The 25,739-nt window shown below is 40.4% G+C and overlaps 1 protein-coding gene across 1 annotated transcript; it reads right to left on the reverse strand.

Annotated features, from left to right (window-relative positions):
* Positions 1-331: 331 nt before the first annotated feature.
* On the reverse strand, positions 332-1,519 carry LOC124361120. The gene has a single exon (XM_046815155.1). It carries the CDS (start codon positions 1,517-1,519, stop codon positions 332-334), a length of 1,188 nt encoding a protein of 395 aa, XP_046671111.1.
* Positions 1,520-25,739: the final 24,220 nt, after the last annotated feature.

Consider the following 25,739-nt stretch of genomic DNA (forward strand, 5'->3'; position numbering starts at 1 on the left):
GGAACAAAAACGCGTCTTAACTCCCGCAGCGTCACGAGCGAACTGAGTTGACGACTAAGAATAGCGGGTGAGTCAGAGGGGGAAGGGGGAGGAGGATGCGCTATACAAAGGGCAGTGGCGCGCGTTCACGGCAACAATGGCGGGCCCGTCAAGGACACCACTTGTCCCTGCTGTCACGTTATGTTGGTCCACGGCTGGTGTCGAATGATACGGACTGTCGAACTATCGAGTGTCGAATTAACGAGGTTCTACTGTAGCTCCTCCATGACGCAGAATGAGACACACGTACAAAATTCAGCTATTTATAAGAGTTCCCCCACCACCACCGCTCCTACATTATACGTTGTACCGAACCGGTGAGCACTGTGTACGCCATGTGGGAGTCATGCAGTAGGAGACAGTATGCAGCTGTGTTTGGCGGGAAATTCTCCTTAGCTTCAAATTCCAACCTAACATCTACAGGTCCCGACTTGATCGAATCGTTCTGCTTGGAACAATCAATCACGTACAGAGGCACATGAGACTTGAATGTTTTAAAATCAACCAGCGGAGACCCTGGTTTTTGATAGTACGAACTTTGGAATCGTGTGTACATGTCGTAAAATATACAGAGATCGCCGTGGACATTGTCGTAAGGGTAGTACTGTGAATTCAGATAAAGTTTAACATTCGTCAGGGCACAACGGTCAAAAGTAGAGGCGTCCTTTCTTAGGTCGTTCTTTCTGCCGGTCTGAAAGGCCAGCACCACGTACCGAGGCTTTTCAATTTGCGAACTCGTTTTTATTGTCCAGCTCTGTCGAGTCGTTTGCGGTAGTGAAGGATATTCGTGAAGTTCCCAGGACCGAAACGGTAGGTGAATCAAAGTGTCTTTCTCAATCACGCGCAATAATTTTAATTTGTAACTATCTGACACTGTAACATGTGGTACATGCCACTCGAGCGATGTAATCTGAAAGTCGAGGTTTGACGCGTCCGGTGAGATAACGGCGTTAACATCCGTAGCTGACCTCAAGAGAACAAGCTCTTGCTTAACATTCGCAACAATTCTCTTGTAATCCTCGGCAAAACCCATCAAAAGTTTCAGAGGCACCGAATATGTAAATTCACCGCCCTCACTGGTCGTATTGGGACCGAGCCAGCACGTGTTTTCGAGACACTTTTGCTCTTCATCCCTAATGGAGAGTAGTCCTTTTATAGTACTCGTTATGCCTACATTTTTCGTCCTGTCAACCTCTATTCCGCCTATCTCGTACCTTACATCGTCGAATAAAAATGCGATGGCATTATTTATTAGTGAGATACTGGCCTCACTCCCGTCAGCTTTCTTGGCACTCACTTTACCAGTGATGTGTATACTGCTTTCGAACGGCGCCGTAATTATATCCTGTTTACTTATCGGAATTCTGATTTCGTCGTTGTTTTTCAGAGTTGACGAGGCGTAAGGCTTATGAGAGTGAAACTCCCAACCTGTAACAACTTCATCATACTCTGCGGCCGACTCTATCGCCAGTAGCGCCATATTTGAACCCCAGTGACGCTAGAAACCGAATGTTTCGCGATGTTAACACTACCGTCTTCCGGTGTTTACTGGCCAATGCCTGAGCAGACACTTCTGTAAATACTAGACCCATTGCCGCTTCCTAATGTGCAAGCGTAACGAGACGGGTTCGTTTCTAAAGTTGATTAAATCGCCGTTTTGGTCTCTGAGAGAGACCTCTATATTGTTCTCCCTGCGGACGTTCACCGGTAAATAGATGACAGTGCTCGGTTTCTCAACTATTTTATACCCGGGAGCCACATCGGGGTAAAACTCGTGCAACACGTGTCCTTCCATACCGTTTTGAAAGGAACCGCGTGCAATGTTGCACTCGACACGTATCGTGTTTACCGTCATAATACTGACGGGGAGGTCGGACATGTGGGTCTTATGAGGCTCCAGTTCCTTAGCGGTGAAACCCAGTACGGAGGCTACCGAATTCGGCTTTTCAAAATGTATCGCTTCACTGCACGATACTTCGGACCTTAGCGTGCTATTGTTTGCCTTAAGACTGAACGTCACACTTCCGTCAATGTGCGACTTGATATATTCTTCTATGTTTTCAATTTCATACGACCCCTCGTCTATCACTATTTCTTTGTCGACTCCGTAGTGGAACATGTCATTCACACCTCTTTCAATGTTTGGTATCGTATAGTACGTCGAGAGATCAATTAGACCAATCTCGTACTCTCCATCGCTCAAATCCATTGGTGGAAAGACCTCGCAAGATACGTGCGGAGCAGCTCCGTTAAGTGAAAACATTACGCGCTAGAAACTTTAAACACAAGTGACCGCAGACTACTGAGTCCTCAGACTGTTTACGCTCATAGTTATACTGTACGCTCACCCCTGATCCAAAGTAGGATACGAGTTCTATCGGCGGTCTCAGATTTCCAAAGCTGTCAAAGTAGTACACTCTGTCTCCGAGTTTCTTATAACAGACTCAGTGCGTACCTTCACCGTGGGAACTGTCCAGATTAACTATGGCCGACTCGTACTGCCGCGGGGTCTTGGGCAGTGTGTCCCTCATGTAGACACCTCGAAAGTTTGGAATATTGAGTAGCCTCGCATAACGGATCAATTCGTGGTTTGTTAGAGGTTTTATCGGTATCGAGATTGTTGTTTTTTTTACAATACCTCTTCTTTTTCCTCACCCCACCACCTCCCCTCTTTGGATACGGTTTCAGGTAGAGCCCTCTGCCCTTAGGTTTACCCCTCCCTCGCTTTGTCTTTGGTTTTTTTCTTTCTCCCACCCCCAAACGCTCTTTTAGCTTTCATTGCTGCCGTCACTGCTAAGGCCGCGGCCCTTTCTCCTACACTAGCGTCTCCCGATTTCACCCTTTGCCAAGCTCTTTCGGCCAATTCCTTGTCGGCCTCTCGCCGGTGTTCTAAATCCGTGTATTTCGAGTACGCTATATCGTGGAGCTCACAGGCAGAATCGAGTTTGTTAATACCCCTATCACCCCTTGCCAATCTCACCCCTAACCTCGTACCTGGCCCACAGTACTGATAGCCGCCGGGAAGGTGTAATTCGACAGGTAACGCGTCAACAGCACGGTTTATTATGGTGCCTACAGCGGGCAGTGCGTTTTTCAGTACACTGGTCACTATACCTCTACCCCGCTTGACAGCTCGTTTCACTCTGTTCGAATTACGCTTGTGATTCGCCATTTATATACCGTAACACTTTATACAACTGTTTGAGTAGCGATTCACGCACACAAGTAATCTGCAGTACGTCGAAGATGTCCGCCTCGGATTTCGTGACAGTACCGGTAAACTCGTCAAACTCCAGCACGTAACTGTCTGTTATAAAATAAATACGACCGTTTTTATATCTGAAACCTCCCTTTATGGACCCCGGAACACCGGGGAGTACGCTTGAAGTCATCCCCAACATGGTGCCTGTGAGGGTGCATTCGTTCAACTCTACAACAAACTTGTCATCGACGAAGACGTAGGTTTTACCCATATTACTGTTTAACGCTGCATTGACTTTCTTAACTCTGGTATGTACGATTCTGCTAATGGGTCTTTGATTGGACAGTCTAAGTGACGGGTAATCTATAACGTATAGAGTTCTGTCTACGATCATGACTACGTCCCCGTTCGGTCTCTGGTACACGGCGGAAACGTTAGTAAAGTCTGACGGTAAGAAAGTCAACCACTCTGTAATTATCAGAGGATTGGTAAACTCTTCACGCGTTCTATGGGCTTCGTTCAGGCTGAGTATCCAAACATATTTACCGTAAAACGCGTATAGTCTGTTTCTCACTACTAAGAACGTGTTGAGTTTGTGTCTTAAATTACAAATGTCCAAATCTGTAGGTGTAGGCGTGACCTCTATTGGTCTAGTGGTAGCCGATGTTGTCGTCGTAGTCGATGTTGCTGTTGTGGATGGTGTTGTGGATGTTGTAGTGGATGTTGAGGTGGAGGGGGCCGGCGGTCCGTAAATATACTGTATTGCCAGTTGATCATCTCTGTCTAAATCAAATTGGTAAAGATTTGAAATACCATGAGGTACAAAATAAAAAGGATACATTATAGACGACGAAAGTGATGAATGTTGCAAACCTAGAGCGTGTCCGATTTCGTGTACTAGAACCAAAAAGAATGAAACTTTTCCGGGTGCAGGTAAATCCATTGTATAATCCCAATCTTCTTCACCGTCCATATGAACATCTGTCTGGTTCATCCCCAATACAGGGGGAAAGGCGTGACCCACTAAACCACCCCTACCTTCAAACTCTCTACTGCAATTTTTCCGTAGATAATACAAAAGATGTTTCCTGGGAGTGATACTTAAAATGATTGTGGGATTTATAGGGTCCCGCCGGAAGGTCAGGTTGGAATGTCTTGAGAATAGGGCGAACGCAGTCCGACATAGTTGGTCATACTGATAATTACTACCGTACATAAACCAGGTAATATCGTTTTTCCGCCATCCGTAGTTTGGGTTTGCAGTGAAAGACGCTATTAACCCGTCTGAATTGTCGCATCTGGGCTGGTTCATTAAGTTAGTCGTCTCCTCATTTACATATCCGGTCACATTCAAGCCGAACGTCTCTTGAAACCTAATGATCGCCTGTGTAATGTCTGTGGATAGCTCTGAGGTATTAGTATCGAGATAGCCGTATCTCTCCAAGTACAGCAAAGTTTTATTAGCAGCAATCAGAGGAGCTACACATAGAATAAATACCAAGACCCGCATCTCGCCAGGTTCTAAAGTAAACTGACGGTAAAAATGTCAGCAACTCACATATAAAAAAACCATCACGGTTTCGATCTCACCCTGCTCACTGGATCCCTAAAGTATGGGTTGACAATGTTTAACCTGATCCACTCGTCTTTATCGGTTACGTGTATAACGTCCAGCGTCGGAGCCACTAGTTTGTACATACCGTAATAGACTTCGCTCAGTACTCTCACTAGGTAATTCATGGACACCGCGTCACTCATTTCGGTAGGATCTCCCAGATTAGTGACTTTAAGGGCACTCGCGTTCCAGCTTTGTCCAGCTCTGTTCATGGCGTGTTCTTGAAAGTATTTCAGATTAACAGCTTCACCCCCGTATAGAGGCTCTTCAATCTCGCTCAAACGCATATGTCCAAAACTCCAGTAGCCGTCTTTCATCTGAGGTAGAAGTGATAGTGCCCTATCTACATATCGTTTAGTCGTAGCGTCCGTAGGCTCGACTGGCCATCCAACCATGCAGAGTCTGAAATTATCGAATGTAACGGTAGAATCTGTAATACTCTTGATAGGTGTAAGGGTACGTAGTTGTGACAGAGTCACAGCATCACCCAGTCCCTCACCATCGCTCAAGTTGATTATTCTTCTCTTTTTAGCGTCTATTATCTCAGTATCGAAGTTTAATGTTCTTTTGTTTACATTAAACTTGTCGCAAGTTGACGGCGTCCGCTTCGTTCGTGGGGTCAGCTACGTTAGGTAGTCTATTATTTCTGGCATCGAGTTTATTCGCATTTAGTGTCTTGAGCATAGCCCGGGTCATATCTGTTTTGGTGTCTTTTAATTTCTTGTCCAAGGTCTGCAGGTTTACCCCGTCGCCAGCGAGAAGAGGATCAGCCATCTGTCCGAGTCTTTTGTTATCACATTCCCAGACGTTACCATCACTACTTCTTTTTAGAGTGTTCGTTTTAAGATATTTTAGCGTCACTGCATCTGTATCCCCAGCGGGATCACCTATCATGCGCAATCTGTAGTTTCAAACCTGTAATATTTGCTGTCCGTGTCCTTATAGGGCACCTCACTAGCAAGACGGCGAAGAGTCAGAGCATCGGTCCAGAGTATAGCATCACCTATGTTGCTAATCCTGTTACCTTTAGCGTCCATTACATTTTTCTTGGATACAAGCGAAACGTCAGACACAGTCTTGAGGACTGCGCTATCCACATTATTTTTCAAGGTCTGCAAGTTTACAACGTCTAGACTCTGCTGCGCATCGGCCACGTTACATAACCGTTTGCCCTTGATATCGTAGTTGCCGTCGACTGTGAGACTGAATCCTTGTCCAGGCGGATCTCTCTTACCGGCCTCGCCACCTGGGCGACCAAACTTGTCCACGCTCATTTCGAAACTGTACATTACGGGGTTTTGTCTATACATTTATACCAGAGCTCTGTATCTGGCGTTACCACTACCGCTTATGAGTTTTAGCTCCCTCAGCTCTTCTACGATGTTAATAATCTCGTTTTTATGCCCCGTATTACCAGCCTCTGCGGAGCTTACCAACACTCTTAGCCTCTCACACAATTCATTCGGGTTGTCATAGTACACAGGGTCAGGACGCGACAGGTCCTTGAAACCCTTACCAGTGTGTGTTTTGGGGAATAACTTTGAAATTACGAGCTCATATTTTGTGGAGTTGTTACGGTTTATGTTGCTTTTATAATTGTAACCTCTTTTGTGCGCCTGTGTCCGCTTCATTATATCCCTGTAAGCGTGTAAATCGTTTTCGTCGTACTCTTCCTTGAGTGGTGCACGTTTGAAGAGCAATTCATAAAGACCCTTTGTAGGCGTGTAGTGTACGTCATCTATGACTATACTGCCGTCATTATCGAAAGTTAACGGTTTGTTCCCGACCATTAGTGTACTGTTTTCGTAGCGTGGACCGTATATGGAATCAATCTTTCTATTGCTAGGAATGTCCTTCATTAGTGCCTTCATGTACTTGACAGTCAACGCGTTCTGGAATGAATCTTTGACCCACTGTGAGGCCTCCAGCTGACCTTCGGCCGTGGAGAGGGCCGTGCTTACATCGGGTACCGTGGTTTCCAGCACTTTTGTGTACAGCTGGTACTGTCGGAGAAGACGTTACGGACGGAGAAAACTTGGTTGGTTCGTCTTTTATACCGTCCTCGTCATGCTCTTCTTTTGGTTCCCCTTTAATATCGGGGTCCTTGGTTTGCTTTCGCAGTTCCGAGAGGAGGGGTTTGTACTGTTTTTCCAGACGGACTTCGGAGGACAGGTTTCCTTGTTTGAACTCCTTGTACTTTCGTTTAATAGCCGTTCTCAACTTTGATATCTCGGCCGTTAGCTGTTTCTCGTTCCGCTCCATTTTTATCAATGATGATACCATCTGTCCGTTTAACACTTATATACACTCAATTTTCAAGGTAGTTCGACTTGTCTGAAGAACATTGCTCTTTTTTGTTTTTACGAAGGAAGTGAATGATTTCACAAAGTGACGCTTCCGTACCCAGTTTCTTGAAGTATACCGATCTCGGTATCTGTACTCGTGCCCGTGATCTGAACACAAAGGTTCACTTCCAGCCGTCCCTCCACTGGGGGATCTCGGCCACTGTATACTTGTCGTTCTCCACAGTCTTATCCATAAACCCTTTTAACTGTGCGATGGGGTTTCTCACTGTACCGTGTATGTGAATTAGGTAAGAGTTGAGTAGCCAGAACTCACTCGGATTGGCTCCTGTGAACCGCCTCCACGCCTCAAACTGCTTACGGTCTGTAATGCTATACACCCCGTCCCGCAGACTTATTCCGAATCTGTCGCAATACATGGGCACCGTTGGTAGAGCCGCCTTGAGAAATTCGGATGTAAAGAGGCTCTGACACAGATTGTTTACGCCTGCAAACACTTTGTTCCTCTCGCCTCTCGGCAGTCCGTCAGGGACCGGGCCGTACGCTACGTTGTAGCTGATGTCACTGTAACACTTTGATGCCAGTACGTGTCTGTAGATTGTAACAGGTTTCCTAATAGGTATAGTTCGCTCCGTGAGAATGATGCAACGTGAGGCGTGTGGGATTTTACAACCGTACTCTAACATTTTTATACAGACTTGGGCAAAGTGTATACCACCGTGCGCGTTTCTCAGCGGTACAAGCTTTCCGAATTGATCTGGAAATGGTCTGAATCTGGACAAGAAGTTCTGTGATTCCCGCACAGTACACTTTAACATGTCTTCGTGATACACAACTAGTTCAAATGGTACACCTTTCTCTTGGCTCTTTTTCAAAAATTCTATCCAGATATCGCGGTTATAAAAGCGTTCGCTGGACGAAATCATTAACAGAATTACAGGAGGAATGGTTGCACTGTACTGTCCTTGGCGTTTGTGTCTCCAACACCTTCTATTGAATAGAAAGCCGTGTGGTGGTCGTCTGCTACAGTAATTACCGCAAAATTTTTTCTTGTCTGGGTAGTACCATGTACACAGATTTGAATTGACCTTGTGGAGTCTCTGGTTCGTGAACCCTCTAATGTCGTTATAAGTGTAGATCCTAACCATTATAGATCTTGAACAAAACTGTCGAGACCTACGCGGTACCTTCCATTATCAATGTCATCGTCCTTGCTTATGACTATAAACCCGTGTCTGTCCTTCCAAGCCAAACTGCACAACTGCTTGAATTTTTCCAGGTCCATATCGGTATTTACGTGATCGCTATAGGCGTAACGCAGGTTTATGTCGTCTTGTTTGAACAGTATTATAAAGTTGGCATTGTCCCTGATAAGCTGTTTAGGTATGTGCGTGTACGTTTGCCCGAGATAAAACGTGTCTATGTTCTTGTGTCTGCCCATAGTGAAGTAGTTACGGATGTTATCGTGTTTTTCGCAAGCTATATCGTCAAAAACCATAACAGAGTTCTCTTTGGCCTCGTCCGTCGTAATGACCTGCGAGTTATCATCAAAGGCGAAATACCCAACTTCTTTCGGCATTACCTTTGACAGTAGTTGGTACTTTGGCTGATACAGAGATTTTGAAAATACGTACACATTCTCGAACCGTAATCCGTTCGGATCTACAAGTAGATTGAATAGTACGTTTGTTTTGCCACAGTTCGAGGGGCCTACAATCAGGCTCCTTATAGTGTCGGGTAGGAGCGGACCGTTCTTGTTTTTGCGACCTAATCCGCTACCTATAAACTCGTCCATATTGCAGACTTTAAACATTATACCTTGCTTTACGACCTTCATTTTGGTAATGGTGTTTCCAAGGCACTGCGTCACCTTTTATATTTTACTGTGTTTGGGCGAATAATGTCTTTGGAGTTTACCCAGCTATCGTGGGTATGGTCAAAGCCACGCCACCGCACCAAGGCCTTGGGGCCTTTCCGCCTAAGAACTTTATCGACGAGATAGACGTTTCCTGTTGCGGTTTTTATCAGTTCCTGCTCATAGAATCCGCCTTGCAAAATGTTGCCTCGTATATCTTGTAAAATATATGTTACAGGTTTTGTAGGTTTTATTGCAAAGATTGTAAACGTCTCGTTTGACCAATTGGGTAAATAACCCTTTTTGAAAACTCCTTTGTGTCTGCTTATCCTAACCCGATCGTTTACATTGTATTTAGGTTTTGTCGGCTTGATGGGTCTACTTTTGTTTATTCGGTCGAGAATCTGTTTTACATGTTTCCGTCTAACGTCTTTTGGTTTCATGCCGGTCGTCCTGTGTACGGTACTGTTGTACTCATTAACTATAATAGGTAGGATGCTTAACCATTCGTAGCTACCGCGTGCCGTAAACATTTTATACATTTTTTCTTTAAGAGTTCTGTTTAGTCGTTCTACAATGGAACTTTTCAAATGTGATTGGGTGGAGTACAGGTTAATGTTGTGTTTCCGTATGAGTTTGTTGACGTGGATGTTGTACCACTCTTTACCTTGGTCCGTTTGTAAGTTTTTCATCTTATGTTTAGCTAGTATGGGCCCTAGTGCGGCTGCGACCTCTGTACCGGATTTGTTTTTTATGGGGATGGCGAATGCGAATTTTGTGAAACAGTTGAGCATCGTTAATATATACTTGTACCCTTTGTTCGCTCTTGCATGCGGAATCATCTCTACAAGGTCGGCCTGATAGAGATCGTTAAGTCCTTTCAGCGTGACCTTGCGTCTAGGATAATTTCGTCTAGCCGGCTTGTGCAGTTCTCTCGCTATAGCGTCCATGTTGGGAAGTGATCCTTAGGTGGTAATACAAGTGTATTTATAAATGTCTAAGTGGTGTGGTTTTGGAAACATCCACGTCAGGCACGCGAGTGTCTGACGTCCAGGTTAAACATTATTGGGTTTGGAAGTCCGTCCAGAAGTGACTGGTTGACACTCCTTGACCCAATAATGCCCCATCCCTTATTCTTAGACATTACACATACATTCACGGTCTCAGGGACTTATGGGGTTTAGCCCACCCCGAAGGACCACATTCGTACCGAGCCGTTCGAGGGCTTAGTCTTGTTCATCTCCATGCTCAAGTCCGAACCCCTTACTGAGCTCCCACATTCATACATACCCATTTGCACAGGGACGGTTGGAAAGAAGGGTGATGAAGACGACTGGAAGTGTGCAGGACGAGGATTGGAAGGATGGGTGTTTACAACTTGGCGATTTTTGGTTGTTCGGACGCCGAGCAGGACCCTTTTCGTTTGAGGTGCTTTTTAAATTCTACCTCCCAGGCTAGGAGATAGTCTACCTCGTTCACCACACCTTCCCAGTATTCTCTTTCTATAGCATCGTGTAGAAGGGCCTCTTCCAATTGTTCATTGCGCAGTTCCCATTCTTCTTCGTCACGCGGTTGAGCCTGCCAAAACTTGAAAAACCTTGACATACTATTCACAATGTCCCCGCGCTCACTGACAAGAGTTTTAGGGATTTCGCGCATAGGGTCCACGCTGTAAGCGGAATACTCCAGAGAGTAGCTGATACGGCTCATCGCCCTATAACAGCGCTCACAGTCGTTACACCCGTATTTTGGCATAATGTGATATAACATGAACCCATCGTCACAACTTATTTGCCAGATCTCGCATTCGTCCGGTGATCGGGTAGAAGCCATCTCTGCAGGCGACCGCACTGAGAGCGAGAGTGGACTGGGATGTAGGAATGGTTGGAGCTATACTGAATACCTCCCAGGATGTAGGCTTGTGAGATCACATGACCGGTCATGTGACCTCCCCTCCACTTGGACGCTAAGCTCCCGTGCTCTGAAACACAGTTAGTTACAATGTTGACCTCACTTCTAACGATTCTGCAAGTGATTGTAAAATTGTCTAAGCTCCTGGCATGGGCAGATCCGCCGCCACAGCAGCCATCCATCTCTGCCTGGACATGGAATCGGGCTCACCGTCAGCTGGAGCGGGATGCACGGCGCGAGCGGCGACTTTATTTTGGGAGGTCACGTCGACGTAACCGCTCGCGCACCCGCCAGGTAGTGGAGTACGACTTCACCATTTCTGAGTTGTGGAAGCCCCTACCTGACCCCTGTGTCATTCCGCCCTGGCTCCCGTGGGACGAGGTCCCTACTCTCCAAGCCCTGGCCGCCCTTCAGCTATGCAGAAGATTCGAGAGTAGAGAGGGGTTGCTTCGTCATTTTGAAGAGTCGGGACCTTGCGGCTTGCTACCGATCCTCAAGGGTGTGTGGGACGAGTCAGGTAAGTCTTGCTGTATGTAATGTGTTAGTTTTTGTTTTTTAAAGCCAAAAGGTAAAGTGTCATGGGGTCCTTCGAGCCTTCTTTTGGGCCCTGTAATTTTGAATAATTTGTGCTCCTCCACTGTAACAATGTTCTTTTCTTTAGTACGTCTTATTCTGTTTTCAACTATCTCTAAGCATGCATTGGTCTCACTCAGCACCATTTCTTTTAATTTGGAAAAGTTTAATGTTTGGCTAGTTTTTAAATTTAGAGTAAGGCCTTTAATTTTGCAGACCTCAATTAGTGCGTTTTTGCTGGTGGACCATAGGAGATAGGCGTAAGTCTTGGGGCCGCCTGAAACAAATTCAACGATGTGAGAGCCGGGGCCGTAGTCAACCAGTTCATCGGTCATCTCGCCCAAGTAATCCCCTGTGGGGACCTTGTACACACCTTCCCTTTGTACGTAGAGGACACAGTCAGTGTCGTAATAGAGGACCTGGTTCTCCAGAGCTTCCAGATGTTCGTACAGCTTGAGTCTTGCTTGGGAGGTGGTGTAGGCAGCTAGTACGACGTTAACTGTTCTCAGGGATTCCCCGACTTCGTCAACATGTTGCCAATTAACAAGGAGTACATTTTCATTTATTTCTTGTAACGTGTTTACTTGGACCCCCGGACTTGTAAGTAATTTGTACAGATCGTCTGGTTCTCTAACAATCGATGTCTTTGTTTGATTCTCTCTTTGGCCGAATTTACCCCAGAAAGAATTTAACATTAATTTAGCTAGGGAGCGGAGACCCCCGTTCTTCTCAATTTTGGTCGGGTCCAGGTGAATACCTTCGTGTTCGTGGTAACTATGAATGTACTTGGCCTTGTCTTCTTCAGTTAGGCACCAGGAGGGGTAACCTGATGCCTCCTGTTTGATTTTTAAAAAATTTGTTTACGAAGTCTGTGAATAGGCCCCCTGTCTCGTATCTTGCCACCTCGTACTTCCAGAGCTCGTACATTTCTACAATTTTGTATCCCTTTTCCACAGCCTTGCGCATTTCCTGCATTGTACATGTCCCTGTCAATGCTCTTTCCTCGATGTTGTGGTTACAGTCTGTGTTGGACATTTCTTGACCACACGTGCGGCAAAGGAGAAACATTAATTTGTTGTTCATACGTGCTGGAAGGACGGGATGATACACATTTGGAGGAGGCAGAACTTTACACTTGAGGAGGCCTTCGGCCTTCAAGCCTCTTTCTCTACACTCCTTGTCCCCTACACAGATTTTTGGGTGCCCCCGAGGATACATTCCACGTTTACAGACGTACGGGTAGAGTGAGCAGACGTCCACGTACTGGATAGTTTCCCCGTCCTCGCACTTGTGATATGATTTTGCATTGCCTGTTCTGCCCCCGAAGAAGGCATCTCTGGGGTTAAGTGGGAGTGTGTTTAGAATGGGGAGAAAATTTAGATGGTCCAATTTTTGTTCTTTCTTTAGTTTTTGAAACTGACACTCCCACATTTCAACTACTTCATACCCTGCATTCTCAAGTCGAGAAATTTTGGATTTGGTTCTATCGAACCTTAAATGCAGAGTATCGGAAGGGTCATCTGTAAGGGGCTCTTCCCTTTTAAAAGGAAAACATTTAGGACACCCGTGGAAGTAACAGCCCTGGAACTCGTATACACGCTCTCCGTCGAACCCATCGGCTTTTATCCCCTCAATTTTGATTTCTCTCCCCCGCCCCGCGTGCTGAATTTGAACACCGCGATTTTCTTCCTCACAAGACAGCCACTGTAAAGCGATAGCCGATTGGTAGTCGACCATGCGGTATCCGTTCTTAGGGATCAGACCGATGGTGTTTGGTTTTAGGAAGTTGCGTCTGAAAGCCAGATTGCATGCGCTTGCAATGGTAACGGCTTCCATGAAGGGGTCAACATTGCACTCTTTCAAGAAAATGTCTCTGAATTTAATGCACGCCTGCGCCAGTATGTCTACATCTGAAATACAGTACTCGACCAACTCTTTTTGAAAATGAAAAACTACATTGTTAGCGACTTGTTCGTTATACCAATTTTCAAAGTCTCTGTGGGTTTTCTTGAACATGGTTTCAGGGCTGTAGTACTCCTTGGATGGTATTGGGCCTACATAATTTTGGTTTGCCAATGTGTTGAAGAGGTGAGGGAAGTAGCCCTTCTTCTTCTCTGGGGGAAGGTCAAAGGCTTTGGGTAGTGCAGAGAGGGCCATGGTGAAATAGTTTAGCGAATCGATAAATCGCACATTGTCTAACTCCATAAGTATGACTTTAGTGCCACGCATAATTAGCTCTGGAGTGAATTTGGTTTGTTCGAGAACGTACTTTAGCAGAAATTGAAAATCGAAACCTTGGCCATTATGGGCCATTACACATACATTTTTGAAAGTTTTTCTTAATTCCATTACGTACTCCATAAAATGATTGATCGGGTCTTGTCTAAAGACCCTGGTGCGGTTGTTGCAATTTTGGCAATTTCCCTTATCAATGCATTTCCAACAAAATTGCTGCGAAACACAGAGATTGACTTTATGAATTTTTGAATTTTCGGTTAAAATTTCATCTTGGCGGGTCTCAAGGTCGAAGAAAATGAACAGGAAGTCTTTAGTTTTGGGTTTGTTTGTGTCGACCCGCATGTAACATTGATGGTTTGGTAGCATATACTCGTTACAAGTTTTGCAAAACACTTCACCGCACACGTGTTTTGACTTACGATTTTTGAAACATACGAGTTTTTGGCAGTCTTTACATTTCTTTACTGACTTGCAACGCTCGCCCTTGTGGGCTGCGAAGCAAATTTGGTTTTTGAATTTGATGTTACAATTTGGACAAACTATTCCTCCATGCTCCTCTTTACATGGCGGAGATACGGTCTGACACGCAGGGCAGATATTGGAACACCTGTGTTCACCTTTATGGTCGTAAGGGACATGGCAAGGCTCGCAGAAGTAGGTGCACACAAAAGCCGCAGTGAGAGATGTAATCACGTTGTAGTGTCCATCGTGATAAAGCAGGTTGATTTTGTACTGAGCATCAGTGTTGTTACCATTAAAGTACACAACCCGGCCTTTGTTTCCATAACTGTAGACTGTAATGTTGTAATTTTTCAGGTGGTCTTGGAATTTTGAAAGTTCGTGGATCCCCGCTCCCTGTTCTGAAATTTGGACACCGGCTTTGGTCATCAGTTTTTGGGCTCTGAAAGTTTGTCGCTTACCCTTATCCTGCCTTATTGCTTTAAATTGAGGATCTTTTTTAGCGTAGGCTTTGGCCACAACCAACGCACGCGGTAAACATAGGTTGTCGCTATTATTAATAACCACGATACCCTTACAGGACTTACACTCTTCGTAAAAATTATTGTACAAGCCAGGTCTCACTCTACCCGTTCCTACTGGAATATTTACTCTAGTGCATTCTACTTGGAATGTATCGCTGGAGGTGAGGGCTTCGGCATTGCTCTGGACGATCCCGCCGAATATGGTCCACAAAACGTCACTGTCCAGCTCACTGGCGGGTCGGAATGCTACGTACCCCGGCTCTTTGAATTTTAAATTTAGGGACCTTAGAGTGAAACCGAGTTGGTCTGTGCCTTCGGCATCGGCCTTCATTCGGTCCACGATTTCGGCGAACCCCCGTCTTACCCAGTCGAGTTCCGTAACCCCTTCAGGGACAGAATTAAATTTAAAGGTCACTTTAGTACCACGCACTCGAAACCTTGTAACGTAGGTCTCGTCGGTACACACTACATGTACGGGCTCCATCTCTGTATATAACTGTATAAGTATAGTAACTGTATAACTGTATAAGTATAGTATAGTATAGTATAGTATAGTGTTAGGAATGCTTAGTACTACCTAATTAGTGGGTTAGTCGGTTAGATTTCGAGACTATCGACTATTACTTGGATGTGTTGCTGTGGTGTGCTGCAATCTAGCGCGCCTCTGCCGCAACTGACTGGAAGGGAATAATTTCGGTCTCTTATAAAGCCCCAGTCACAAGGATCCAGGATATGGCAATGGCCGCAGTGACCCTGGGCGGACGGGGTAATCTTGCAAAGCGGAACCGGAGCAGGATGCGGCGTTGGTTGCGACTTTGATTAACGACTGTGCTTCCCGGACGCGGTGACCCTGGGCGGGCGGCATTCCCAGACAGGCGGCATTCCCAGACGGGAGTGCTGTTGACCTTCGCGGATGTGGTGCGCTCGAGCCGGACGCGGCTGCTTTACTGATTAATGTGTTTTGTTTCAGGTGGCGGGTACAGCTGACGGCGGACTCTTGTAGTGCAGTATACTCTTATAGTACAAAATAAACAAGTTTTTTTCTATGTAAGTATTTGTTTTTTCAAAGTTCCCGCCATTTTTTTCCCGTATTTGAGGGATTTTTTCCCGCATTTTTCCCGCGTGTGAGGGAATTTTTTCCGTTGGAGTGACGTCAGGGGGCGGGGCTTAGCCGCCATCTTGGATCACGTGACCTGCTCTCGACCAATCAGAACGCGGGGCTATCCTCCGGGTCATTCTACTGACAATGACACTGTATTAACTGTGTTACAAGTTGCAATTATCAAATGAACAAGATTTCAGTGGTGAAGCGTCGATCAGCCCAGAGCCAGTGTCCTGGTGGTCAGAGAATTGCACAAACCGAGTTACAAGTTATAGTTCTCTAAGTTGAAAGTTCAACATCAAAGGCATGATATATTTGAAACTTAAGGCTTTGTAAGCAATGTGTTAGGACTATACGTTATCATAACACCGCTAGTTTAAATAATTTGTAATGAGTGTGTATTGAGAAAATTTGTTAAGGTACATATATTTTTATTTTAGTAAATAACACCCATAGAGTATTGGAGATACATTCTCATATTGTAATAAGCACAATATAATAACATATTTAAAATGTTGGTCTTAAATCACCACAAACCAAATGCATGGATTTCTCTAAAGTGAACATCTCATCTCTACTGTCTTTTAAATACATTAAATTGCTTGGAAAGATTTTAAGTCATATTCCTTAATAATTATTAAAAAACAATGTGCGTACAACCACACACAAAACCGCCCCACAAGCCCCTAAACCCCCACAAGTTCAAAACCTGAAATAAGAATCACTAACAATTTTGCTTAAACAATGATTGTCTTAACCATTAACATTAAAAAAATGTGTACCTGATACATGAAATATGACTACCCCAGTTCAAAAATATCACAGAACTCCATTGTATGGAATTTGACTTTGTGGTTTCTCTACATTGGTATAAAATAGTTTGTTTCTAAATTCCTAAAAGCTAATAAAATACATGAGCTGTGCAGAGATATTGTAGGCGAAGACGTAGGTAAATTCTAGTGTATATGTGTATTTTCTTGGTCTGGGCTATAAGGCAAGAAATATAATTTTTTTATCAGGCGTTGGAAATATAATTTTTATTCAAACCAGGTGTGATCATACAGGTGCAAAGCAAAAAATAAAAAAACAAAGAAAAAACTATATGCAATGCCCCTTAAAATCTGCAGCTCTTAACACTGTAGTAATAAGCAAAAATTCCTACTTTATTTTAAAAATTACATACAGCCCCAATGTAATTTTAAAGTTAAATTGTAATAAATTTAAAACGCCATTTATCATATCATAACTGTGTTACCAAAACAGATTCCTCCAAACTGTCTAAATAGTTACATTTTGAGTAAAACTGTTGGAAGTGTTTAACAAAAATCAATGAATATTGAAGAGAAATCAGTTTATTTTTAGTTTGAATCTTGATTGGATCACGAAGACAGAATCTTTCAGTAACTATCACTTATCTCAGGAGGGTTACGAATGTTATTCTAAAGAAAACACTGTACCCGCATTGTTAACTCACAGATACGAACAGTAATATTTTGAATGTAATAAAGTGTGATCGAATATTTAGTATGATTCTTGATTGATAGATTTAAACAAAAACTCCTATGTCTAGTTTCATACAAAGGATTTTAAATTTATAATGACCTATTTTTGTTTATAATTATTAAGAGTATGATTAAAATGTTTTCCTAAGCAATAGTTTCAATAAGTTTTTTACGTTATACGAATTATATATTATTTAAGTCAAAATATATTTCTGGATTTGGGTCGTGTACATTTTGAATCAGATACATTCACCTTAATCTCCTCACACAGCTGTAGTATTAATACTTTAATGATATTATTGCGCCGATTTAACAATAAAGTGTATCATAACTAAAAATACTATATATATCTTGTTATATTTATCATCAGTCTTGACTCAATAGTACATTTATAGTGTTTTTCAATAACACGTCTAACTAAACTTCTTATATTATACTAGCGGGCCCGGCGCGCTTTGCTGCGCATTTCAATAATTTTTTGCAAAAGTTGCCCGCGGCTTCGCACGCAATTTCCCGTTGAAAACATTACACTATATTCACTTATTCTTTTTCTATCACATTCTAAACATTGCTGAGATAATTGATAGTCGTTCCATCGTGAGCCTCTTGGGCGTATTATGAAGGTATGTACCATATTCCTGCCTCTATCTAGCTGTTACCCACGGCTTCGCACGCAAATCTTAAGAACCGAAGTCCTTATATTACTTAGTAAATTTTTTTTTTACTATAATAAATTTTAGATTAAATTAGTTATATCTCCGATGCCACGATTGAGCTTGCTTTGTTGTCTCGATCGAGAGAATATGTACACACGGAGTTTTGAGAACCATACTTCTGTCAAAAAAAACAACTAAGGTTGATTTTATAACATTCTTTATATTTGTAGCCAACGTAAGATAGTAATTATGATATCTGCATTACTCTTCTGATCAAGCATGAGCATGGTTTATATTAAATAAATATTGCAGTTAAAGGTGAATTTTTACGTCAAATTTGAATTGTATTATCTGGATAGTAAAGTCTATGTTTAACAGTGATTGCAAAAACAGTTTAAACAAAATTTGTCGTTTCTCTTAAGCTTACTCTATGCTTTAAAACTATAAGTGTAATATATGTTTACAAAGAACAGCTGATTAAAAATTTGAAAAGACGTTAACATATGTTTGCTGCAATGCATTTCTTATGGGTATTTCTGTAACCAGTGGGGCGGAATCCTGAATCGGGAAAGGGATGGGCATAGCTTATAAACCTTCTCCGTGGAAAAATACATATACGTACAAATTTTCATCATGATCGGTCCAATAGTTCACGATTCCATAAAGGACAAACATACAAACATTCATTTTTATATATATAGATAGATTATTATTCAACTCACTTACAGTTTACACAGAATATGAATGTATGTATTGTGGCAAGTATATATGTATGTATTCATTTAATCAAGCGTCCGCCGTTCTCCACATCTTCAATATGGAGGTTTCCTTACTGCCTGATATACAAGGCTACAAGTATATCGTGTTGAATTATTTCGAGGGTTAAATTAATACTTCTAAAAAATTAATTGCAAGTTTTGCAAATACGATGATTTGTTATTATGAATATAAATGAATTTGATTTTTATTAGTATAGAGTCTGAAATAATCTAAATAAACAAGTCCATTTTGCTTAGTTACTACAAATTCAATCATTGGATGAGAATGTGTTTGGGAATGATTTAGAATTAACAATTATCTTTACTCATTATGTTTTAGTTACATTTTACTGCACAAAATACTTTTAATCTGTTTGTCGTACATATTCTAATCTAGTTTGATATCATTCTTCAGACATGGATAACTATGTAGTGAGAGGTGGAAAAAGAGAGTAGTAGTAAATCCTTGTTAGTACGAGTAATTACTCTTACTGATAACAGATAGCTCTGTTACAAGTGATATGTGTGACGTCACGGCTAGACATAACTTTCCAAACCGTTATTCCTTATTTCAGCAAACTTAGCTACATAAAATACGTAGACAATGTCTACTTCTTGGTAATTATAAGTAAAAACTTAGAAACCAGTCAAAATATTCTGAGATTTTTTGCGCGTATTGCTAACATGGCAATGCACTGTTATCGTTGTAATTCGCTTTGACCTACTAGTAGAAATTCATGACCGATTCATAAACAGCAAAAAAGTTCTAAGAACGCATAGTATCTCCTAACATAAACAAACCTTAAAGAACATTTTCATTTCAGCAGCTCCTAATGACTCTTGAACATTTTTAACATTAACAGTTGGTAAGTTAATGATTTTGTTTAACGTTTATGAAACAAAGCAAATTATTATAAGAACTATTATAAGATTATTCAGAAGATCTCTCTGATCAGGCGAGTTAATTCTGAAAGTTATGTATTATTAATGTAATGTGATAATTTATTTCCAATATTAATCAATAAATGGTAAGTTCCTATTAAGTATATCATATACATTTATAAGTATCACTTATAAGTATAACTTATAGGGTATCACTTATAAGTATATCATATACATTTTCCGTAACATTGTATTGCGCTGCCCAATCTGTATTACATATATGCATCTCCATCGCTCTGCATTTGTAGCGTTACACTGTATCTCAGCTCTCGTCAAACAGAAACTTTCTATAATACATATACGCCTGTACAGATAAGTTGAAAGGGGAGAAGCGGTTCGTGACTTTCTGAAGTTTCATCTATAACGGATACCATTATCAACAGTGACGAATATAACTTATACATCATAGGTTGCCAACTCTTTAAGAGAATTCTTAGATGTTATTTATATCTCACCTAAATCTTTTAATTCTGATAAGTATTTTTTTTTCAAGTCATGATTTTATTCCTCAGCTCGCTGAAATTACTATTTTGCTCCTATATTTTATAGTTCAATTTTATGGGAATCTACTCTTTAGCTTTTCGTATTGTCTTACAAAAAATATCCTCTGCACTGTTACTGGAGTGACAGGATATTCAAGGCGGGGAACGAGGTAGGTAAGCAGTTGTAAGAAAGGGGTAGGAGTAGAGATCTAGGCCGCCTCCTGCCCAGATCACGTCATATTCACCATGCGAAGGGATAATAGACACTACCTTTCTCGCCACTTGGAAGGAGAGAAATCTAATTCTGTTATGGCTTCTAATCGTAAAACCAGGCAAAGGAAGACTCTCACTTACGTTTAAAATTACTAACACCTTAAAAACTAAGGGTGTTACGGAACTTCAACAATGCTCTGCAGTATCATGATCCTTATCACGGGTATTTAAAACTTTAAGTCTCATATTGTCAGCAAACGGGATTTAAAGAATGATAAGCAATCATTTCTGTTTGTGAGCAAAGTTTCAATATAAGTGTGGTTAGTTGGGAAAAAACTAAGGAATTTTTTAATTATTTACATAGTACAATTTGAGAAGTATTTTGTAAAGTTGTATACATCAACTAATGCACACCAGCTTGAATTTCCTCTCGGCTCTGGCGACAATGCTCTTTTACACTCCGATGTTACAATGCCTCAGTCGGCAGTCTCCCTCGGGCAATTAACTGATTGCAAATTCGGCGTCTAGACCGTGAAGAGACGTACAAAGAACCGGCTAAAGAAGTGTTTCGCTACGTTTTGCTTGATTCACTCTTGTTTGTACCCGTTTGCGTTCTAAAATAATTTCTGCTACTCCTCCCAAAATCTAAAGGTGGTTTGTCTCTTTCACAAATTAAATACTTCTGCAAACCACTCGTTAATGGTAAGCAAGTTTCAAAAATGAACTTAAATGTGAACGCTCATTTATTTTATTCATACATACATTTTGAAATATTGTATGTAGGAATTGCAGGAATTAAAAATAAACCTCCTGAATTCTGCACTACTTTTACCTTAAATTTCCAGGAAACGAAGAAGAGTATGGATGGTAACTGGACACTTTCGCAACACACAATAAACTTCACGTAAGAACTTTAGACATCACCGGAGTGTCACTGAGACACGGGTAGTTCGGCTCATCTGCATCTGGTTCACAGCGTAGTACTTGTTTTATTTATAAACATAACCTTAAAGTATATTCTCAGGCAATTTAAACTCTCTAGCTGTAAATTCAAACACGTTTGTAAGCTGTACCTCTCGTAAACAAAATCGCAATATATTTGACTTACTGGAATCGGAAGGATAACAAGACATTAGACACTTTCATCGTTACTGAAATAGAGTATATCTCGCCAAAGCCGAACTTGACAGCTGAACAAAATTGCGTCGTACAGTCTCTCGCTTTCTCTAGTGTATGCCAACTTCTAACAGCTTTTTTCTTTCCGATATGTGGTATTATAACTTAAGACTTGTTCATCTCGATTTTGACAAGTCCCTTGCCATACATTGATTTGTTTTAATTGTTATGCATGCTTAATGTTATTTCTTAAGAGCATCTCATGGAGAGTCTAAAGAACCCCAATCCTCTAGACGCAGTATTCTATTGACTAGAGCGAATGTCAAAAATATTGTTTTAATTTAATCAACATATTTATCTCCGTGATGTACAAGTATTCTTGTACATATAACTGCAATATTTATTTATGCAGAAGTCCTTTAACCAGTTCTATAAATAAGATTTATATTTAACTACAAAACAAAAACAGATCATTTTATATTTTCACTTTTCAAAGGTGCTTATGAGTTTGCTTGAGTAAATTTCTAGTCGTATATTAGGCATTAAGACCGTGCATACATAAATACATAAATTTCCGACTGAAGAAAAGTGTTTAGCTACGTTTCATTTGGTTTCCTTTTTTCATTGGCATTATTCTGCATTCAATATGACATTACTTTTCATAGGTTTTAAAAGTGGTATATTTTCTGTATTAAGGGCCACAACCATAAAACAATTAACTGCATTGCATTACTATAACAATACTTTTATTGTAGTTAAATGTAACGTTTAATTTGTTTATTCCGAGATCAAAACTCTGTACATTACTACTATATTCTAAAACGAAATGCACATAATATATGTTATAATTTTACTTATGTCGTTATAAGGAAAAGACAATGCTGTAGTAAGGAACATGAACTGATTCTCATTTCAGAATTTAGACTAAAAAAAATTATGGTTGCCTGTAAAGTCGGTTTTACGGGCGAAGATTTTACGTGACAACGTCTTTTTCTCGGTAGAATATTTATTGATATGAATATTATTAAATTGCACAATAGGAACAAGGAATTGAATGAAAATAAGAATTGCACAAATTTTAACTATAGAAATATATTTTGTTTACTAAAACATTGTACATAATTTGAAATTAATTAAAATTTGTTATTGTAAATGGTAAAGTTGAATAAAACATTTACTAAAATTGGAATTTGAAATTCTTGCTAAACACAGTTAAATTCTAACTCCGCGCGTGGTGATTGGTCGGTTTAGTTCGTTTGTTTGGTCGCACTGTTATGACAGGTTAGAGGTTATAATTTGTTATTTTAAATGTTTGACTAGCAATACGCGCTGTTTCTTCTCAATCGACTGAATTACGATTGATTGCAGAGTGATTTAAACTAATAATTTACTTAACACTATCAACATTTGTCAATAGTATGACATAACCTATAAACTCAGTTTCTCAACTTTTGTGTCAATCTAACAATTAATCAATCAATCATAGTTTACGATAATGAAATATCAGTGTACAATTATTTACCTTTATTGTTGTACATTTGTCAATAGTATGACATAACCTATAAACTCAGTTTCTCAACTTTTGTGTCAATCTAACAATTAATCAATCAATCATAGTTTACGATAATGAAATATCAGTGTACAATTATTTACCTTTATTGTTGTAGTTGTTGTAAATGACGAATCTAAGCACTCCACATTTTCACGAATAAACATAGTTATCTGCTTTATCCCGTGCGGCGGACCCACAGTTATCTGCTTTATCCCGTGCGGATCCCGTGCGGCGGACCCACTGGACGGGCATCGTAACGTTACCGGGCGTTACACTTTTTCATGAGTGACTCCGAGCCGCAACCTAATTTAAGACGTTGTCACGTCAACAAACAAAACTCTTCCGTTTTGAAATATAACTTTTCTACTAAGTTGAGTATGAACCTCCTTTTAAATACTAGTAAAGTGTTTATATGTCAAGAACTCAAGACGTATTACTTTTAAATACGTTATTTAATAATAAACTTGATAACTGTTATACACAAAGCACCAAATAAGGTTTTTAGTGACGCTTTCAGTAATTAGATTGTCAGAATAGATTGAAAAAAATAAACATTTACTTTGAAATTATCTTAGCACTTAAGAAAATAATAACTTATTTTGACGATAAAATACACTAAGGGGAGTCGGTTAGGTGTATGTCACCCATGCTAAATCGGTTGAGTTCAGATACCTTGTTATGTCAAGTTCAGGTACCTCGTTATGTCATTTAACAGGAATTCATAGCATATTTTAATTGCTTTTAATTTTCTGGGTTTAAAAATCTTGTTTTGTTTATTTAGGTTAATTACTTATAAGTCTTAAAATGTTGTTATGTAATATTCATTTGTAAAAAGATTTTACTTATTTAAATTTGTGGTAGTACTTTAGTTTAATACATCGAGCGATTTCTAAAAAATGTACACAAAAAATTAAAAATGGAAAGGCAGTCGCGGGACTGATCTAAAGAAGTTACTATTTCTTATAACGGGATGTGAATATATATATATATATATATATATATATATATATATATATATTTTTTTTTTAAGTACATTTGCATTATTACGTTCAAGCATACAAGTCAACACGTTTAGTATTTAATTTTTAGGACAACCAGTTTTTTTCATTATAAAAAGTTTATTATGTTGTTCATTTCCAAATATTTCCAAGTACAGGTTTTAAAAGTGTTTCTATTTAAATTATGAATGTGCATTTTAATACTGTTCATGTGTTTGAACACTTACACATGTTTTGGTTTGAACTAGCTCACAATAATATAAGAATTACAATATTGATATAAAGATAAACTACATGTGGTATTAAACTTTTTTAATTGTATATTTCAAAAACTCATTAAGTTCAAAACGAATAACTCAAAATCTTATTCTGATTTTAAAGTGTTATAGTTTTCAGACATTTTATATGTAACCATAATATACTCTCTCACAACGTCATTATTACTTGCAGTAAAAGTTTTGGCAAACCACCAGCCGTGTACTTACAGCTCGATAAAACTAATGGTTGAGTCACTCCTTACAGCTAATTAAAAATCCCGGACAACTCACACAAATTTCCCTTATTATTGTAATGGGTGAGTCAAAAAACCTCCCGTACTTTAATCGGCTGTAATGTTATCAGCGATGATAAGAGGTAAAATGGTCACACATTCCATCACTAATATATATCAGTTTCTATCACCACCATGGCTTGGTCAGGAGTTTATAGTGCCATTGAAGTAGAAGAGTTAAAAAACTATCTCTGATTTTGATGTAAAAAGCGTTTCGTTTACAGTTTATCACGAAATGAACAAGTTCTTGATCGAAAGTCTTTCTTATAGATGGTCAAAATATTTCAGCGTTGTAAAAAACTATCTGACCAACCTGAGTTTCAATCTTTGAAAACATCGCGACTGTGAGATTGCACAGTCACTTTTGCAGTCCCGTCAACGTTCTGCAAGGAAACCAGCTGCAACTGTTGGGCTTTCTACAAAAAATTAAAAACAAAACTTAAAATATCACCCAAATATATTTTAGCTTGTTAAGCAACTTAAACCAATAGACTTCAAGACAGCAAGGGGCATATGGAAATATTTTTCAAACTGTCTTAGACCACGCTGTTCTTTTGTGCAATAATAAAGCGCATTTTAGTTTGTACAGTTATGTTACCAACTGAAACTTTTGCCATTACCTTGATCAAAACTCTCAAATTCTACACGATAAGCTGATAAAGTCACTGTTTTTTCGCAATTACAAAAGTAGTATTTTTTTAAACGAGTAAGGATGCTACATTAATAGGAATGCCCCAACGTTATGTTACCATGTTCTAACATGATTAAGACCTCAATATAAAAAGTGAAACTATCCAAAATATCGATGTATGGTTTCAGCAAGATAATTTCTACGTTTCCACACTGGTATCAATAGAAACGCTAATATCCTCACGCATATCAATAGAAACGCTAATAACCCTGTCGCAGAACGTCTCTTTCCGCGGTAATATTTGATTAGTCTGCAAGTTCCCTAGATCTCACACGTTAAGGTCTTTCCTGTGAGGTTACTGAAAGCCTATAAACATAGGCCTTTGTTAGACATAGGTTCCTGATAGTACAGATATCGGCCTCAAACTCTATAAAACCTGAAGACAGCTATTTAAGATGGGATAGCAGGTATTTCACACGACATGACAAGTTTTGTGCAACCACAACCTTTATAAATCA

This window comes from Homalodisca vitripennis, chromosome 4, assembly GCF_021130785.1.
Source record: "Homalodisca vitripennis isolate AUS2020 chromosome 4, UT_GWSS_2.1, whole genome shotgun sequence".
Classification (NCBI taxonomy): domain Eukaryota; kingdom Metazoa; phylum Arthropoda; class Insecta; order Hemiptera; family Cicadellidae; genus Homalodisca; species Homalodisca vitripennis.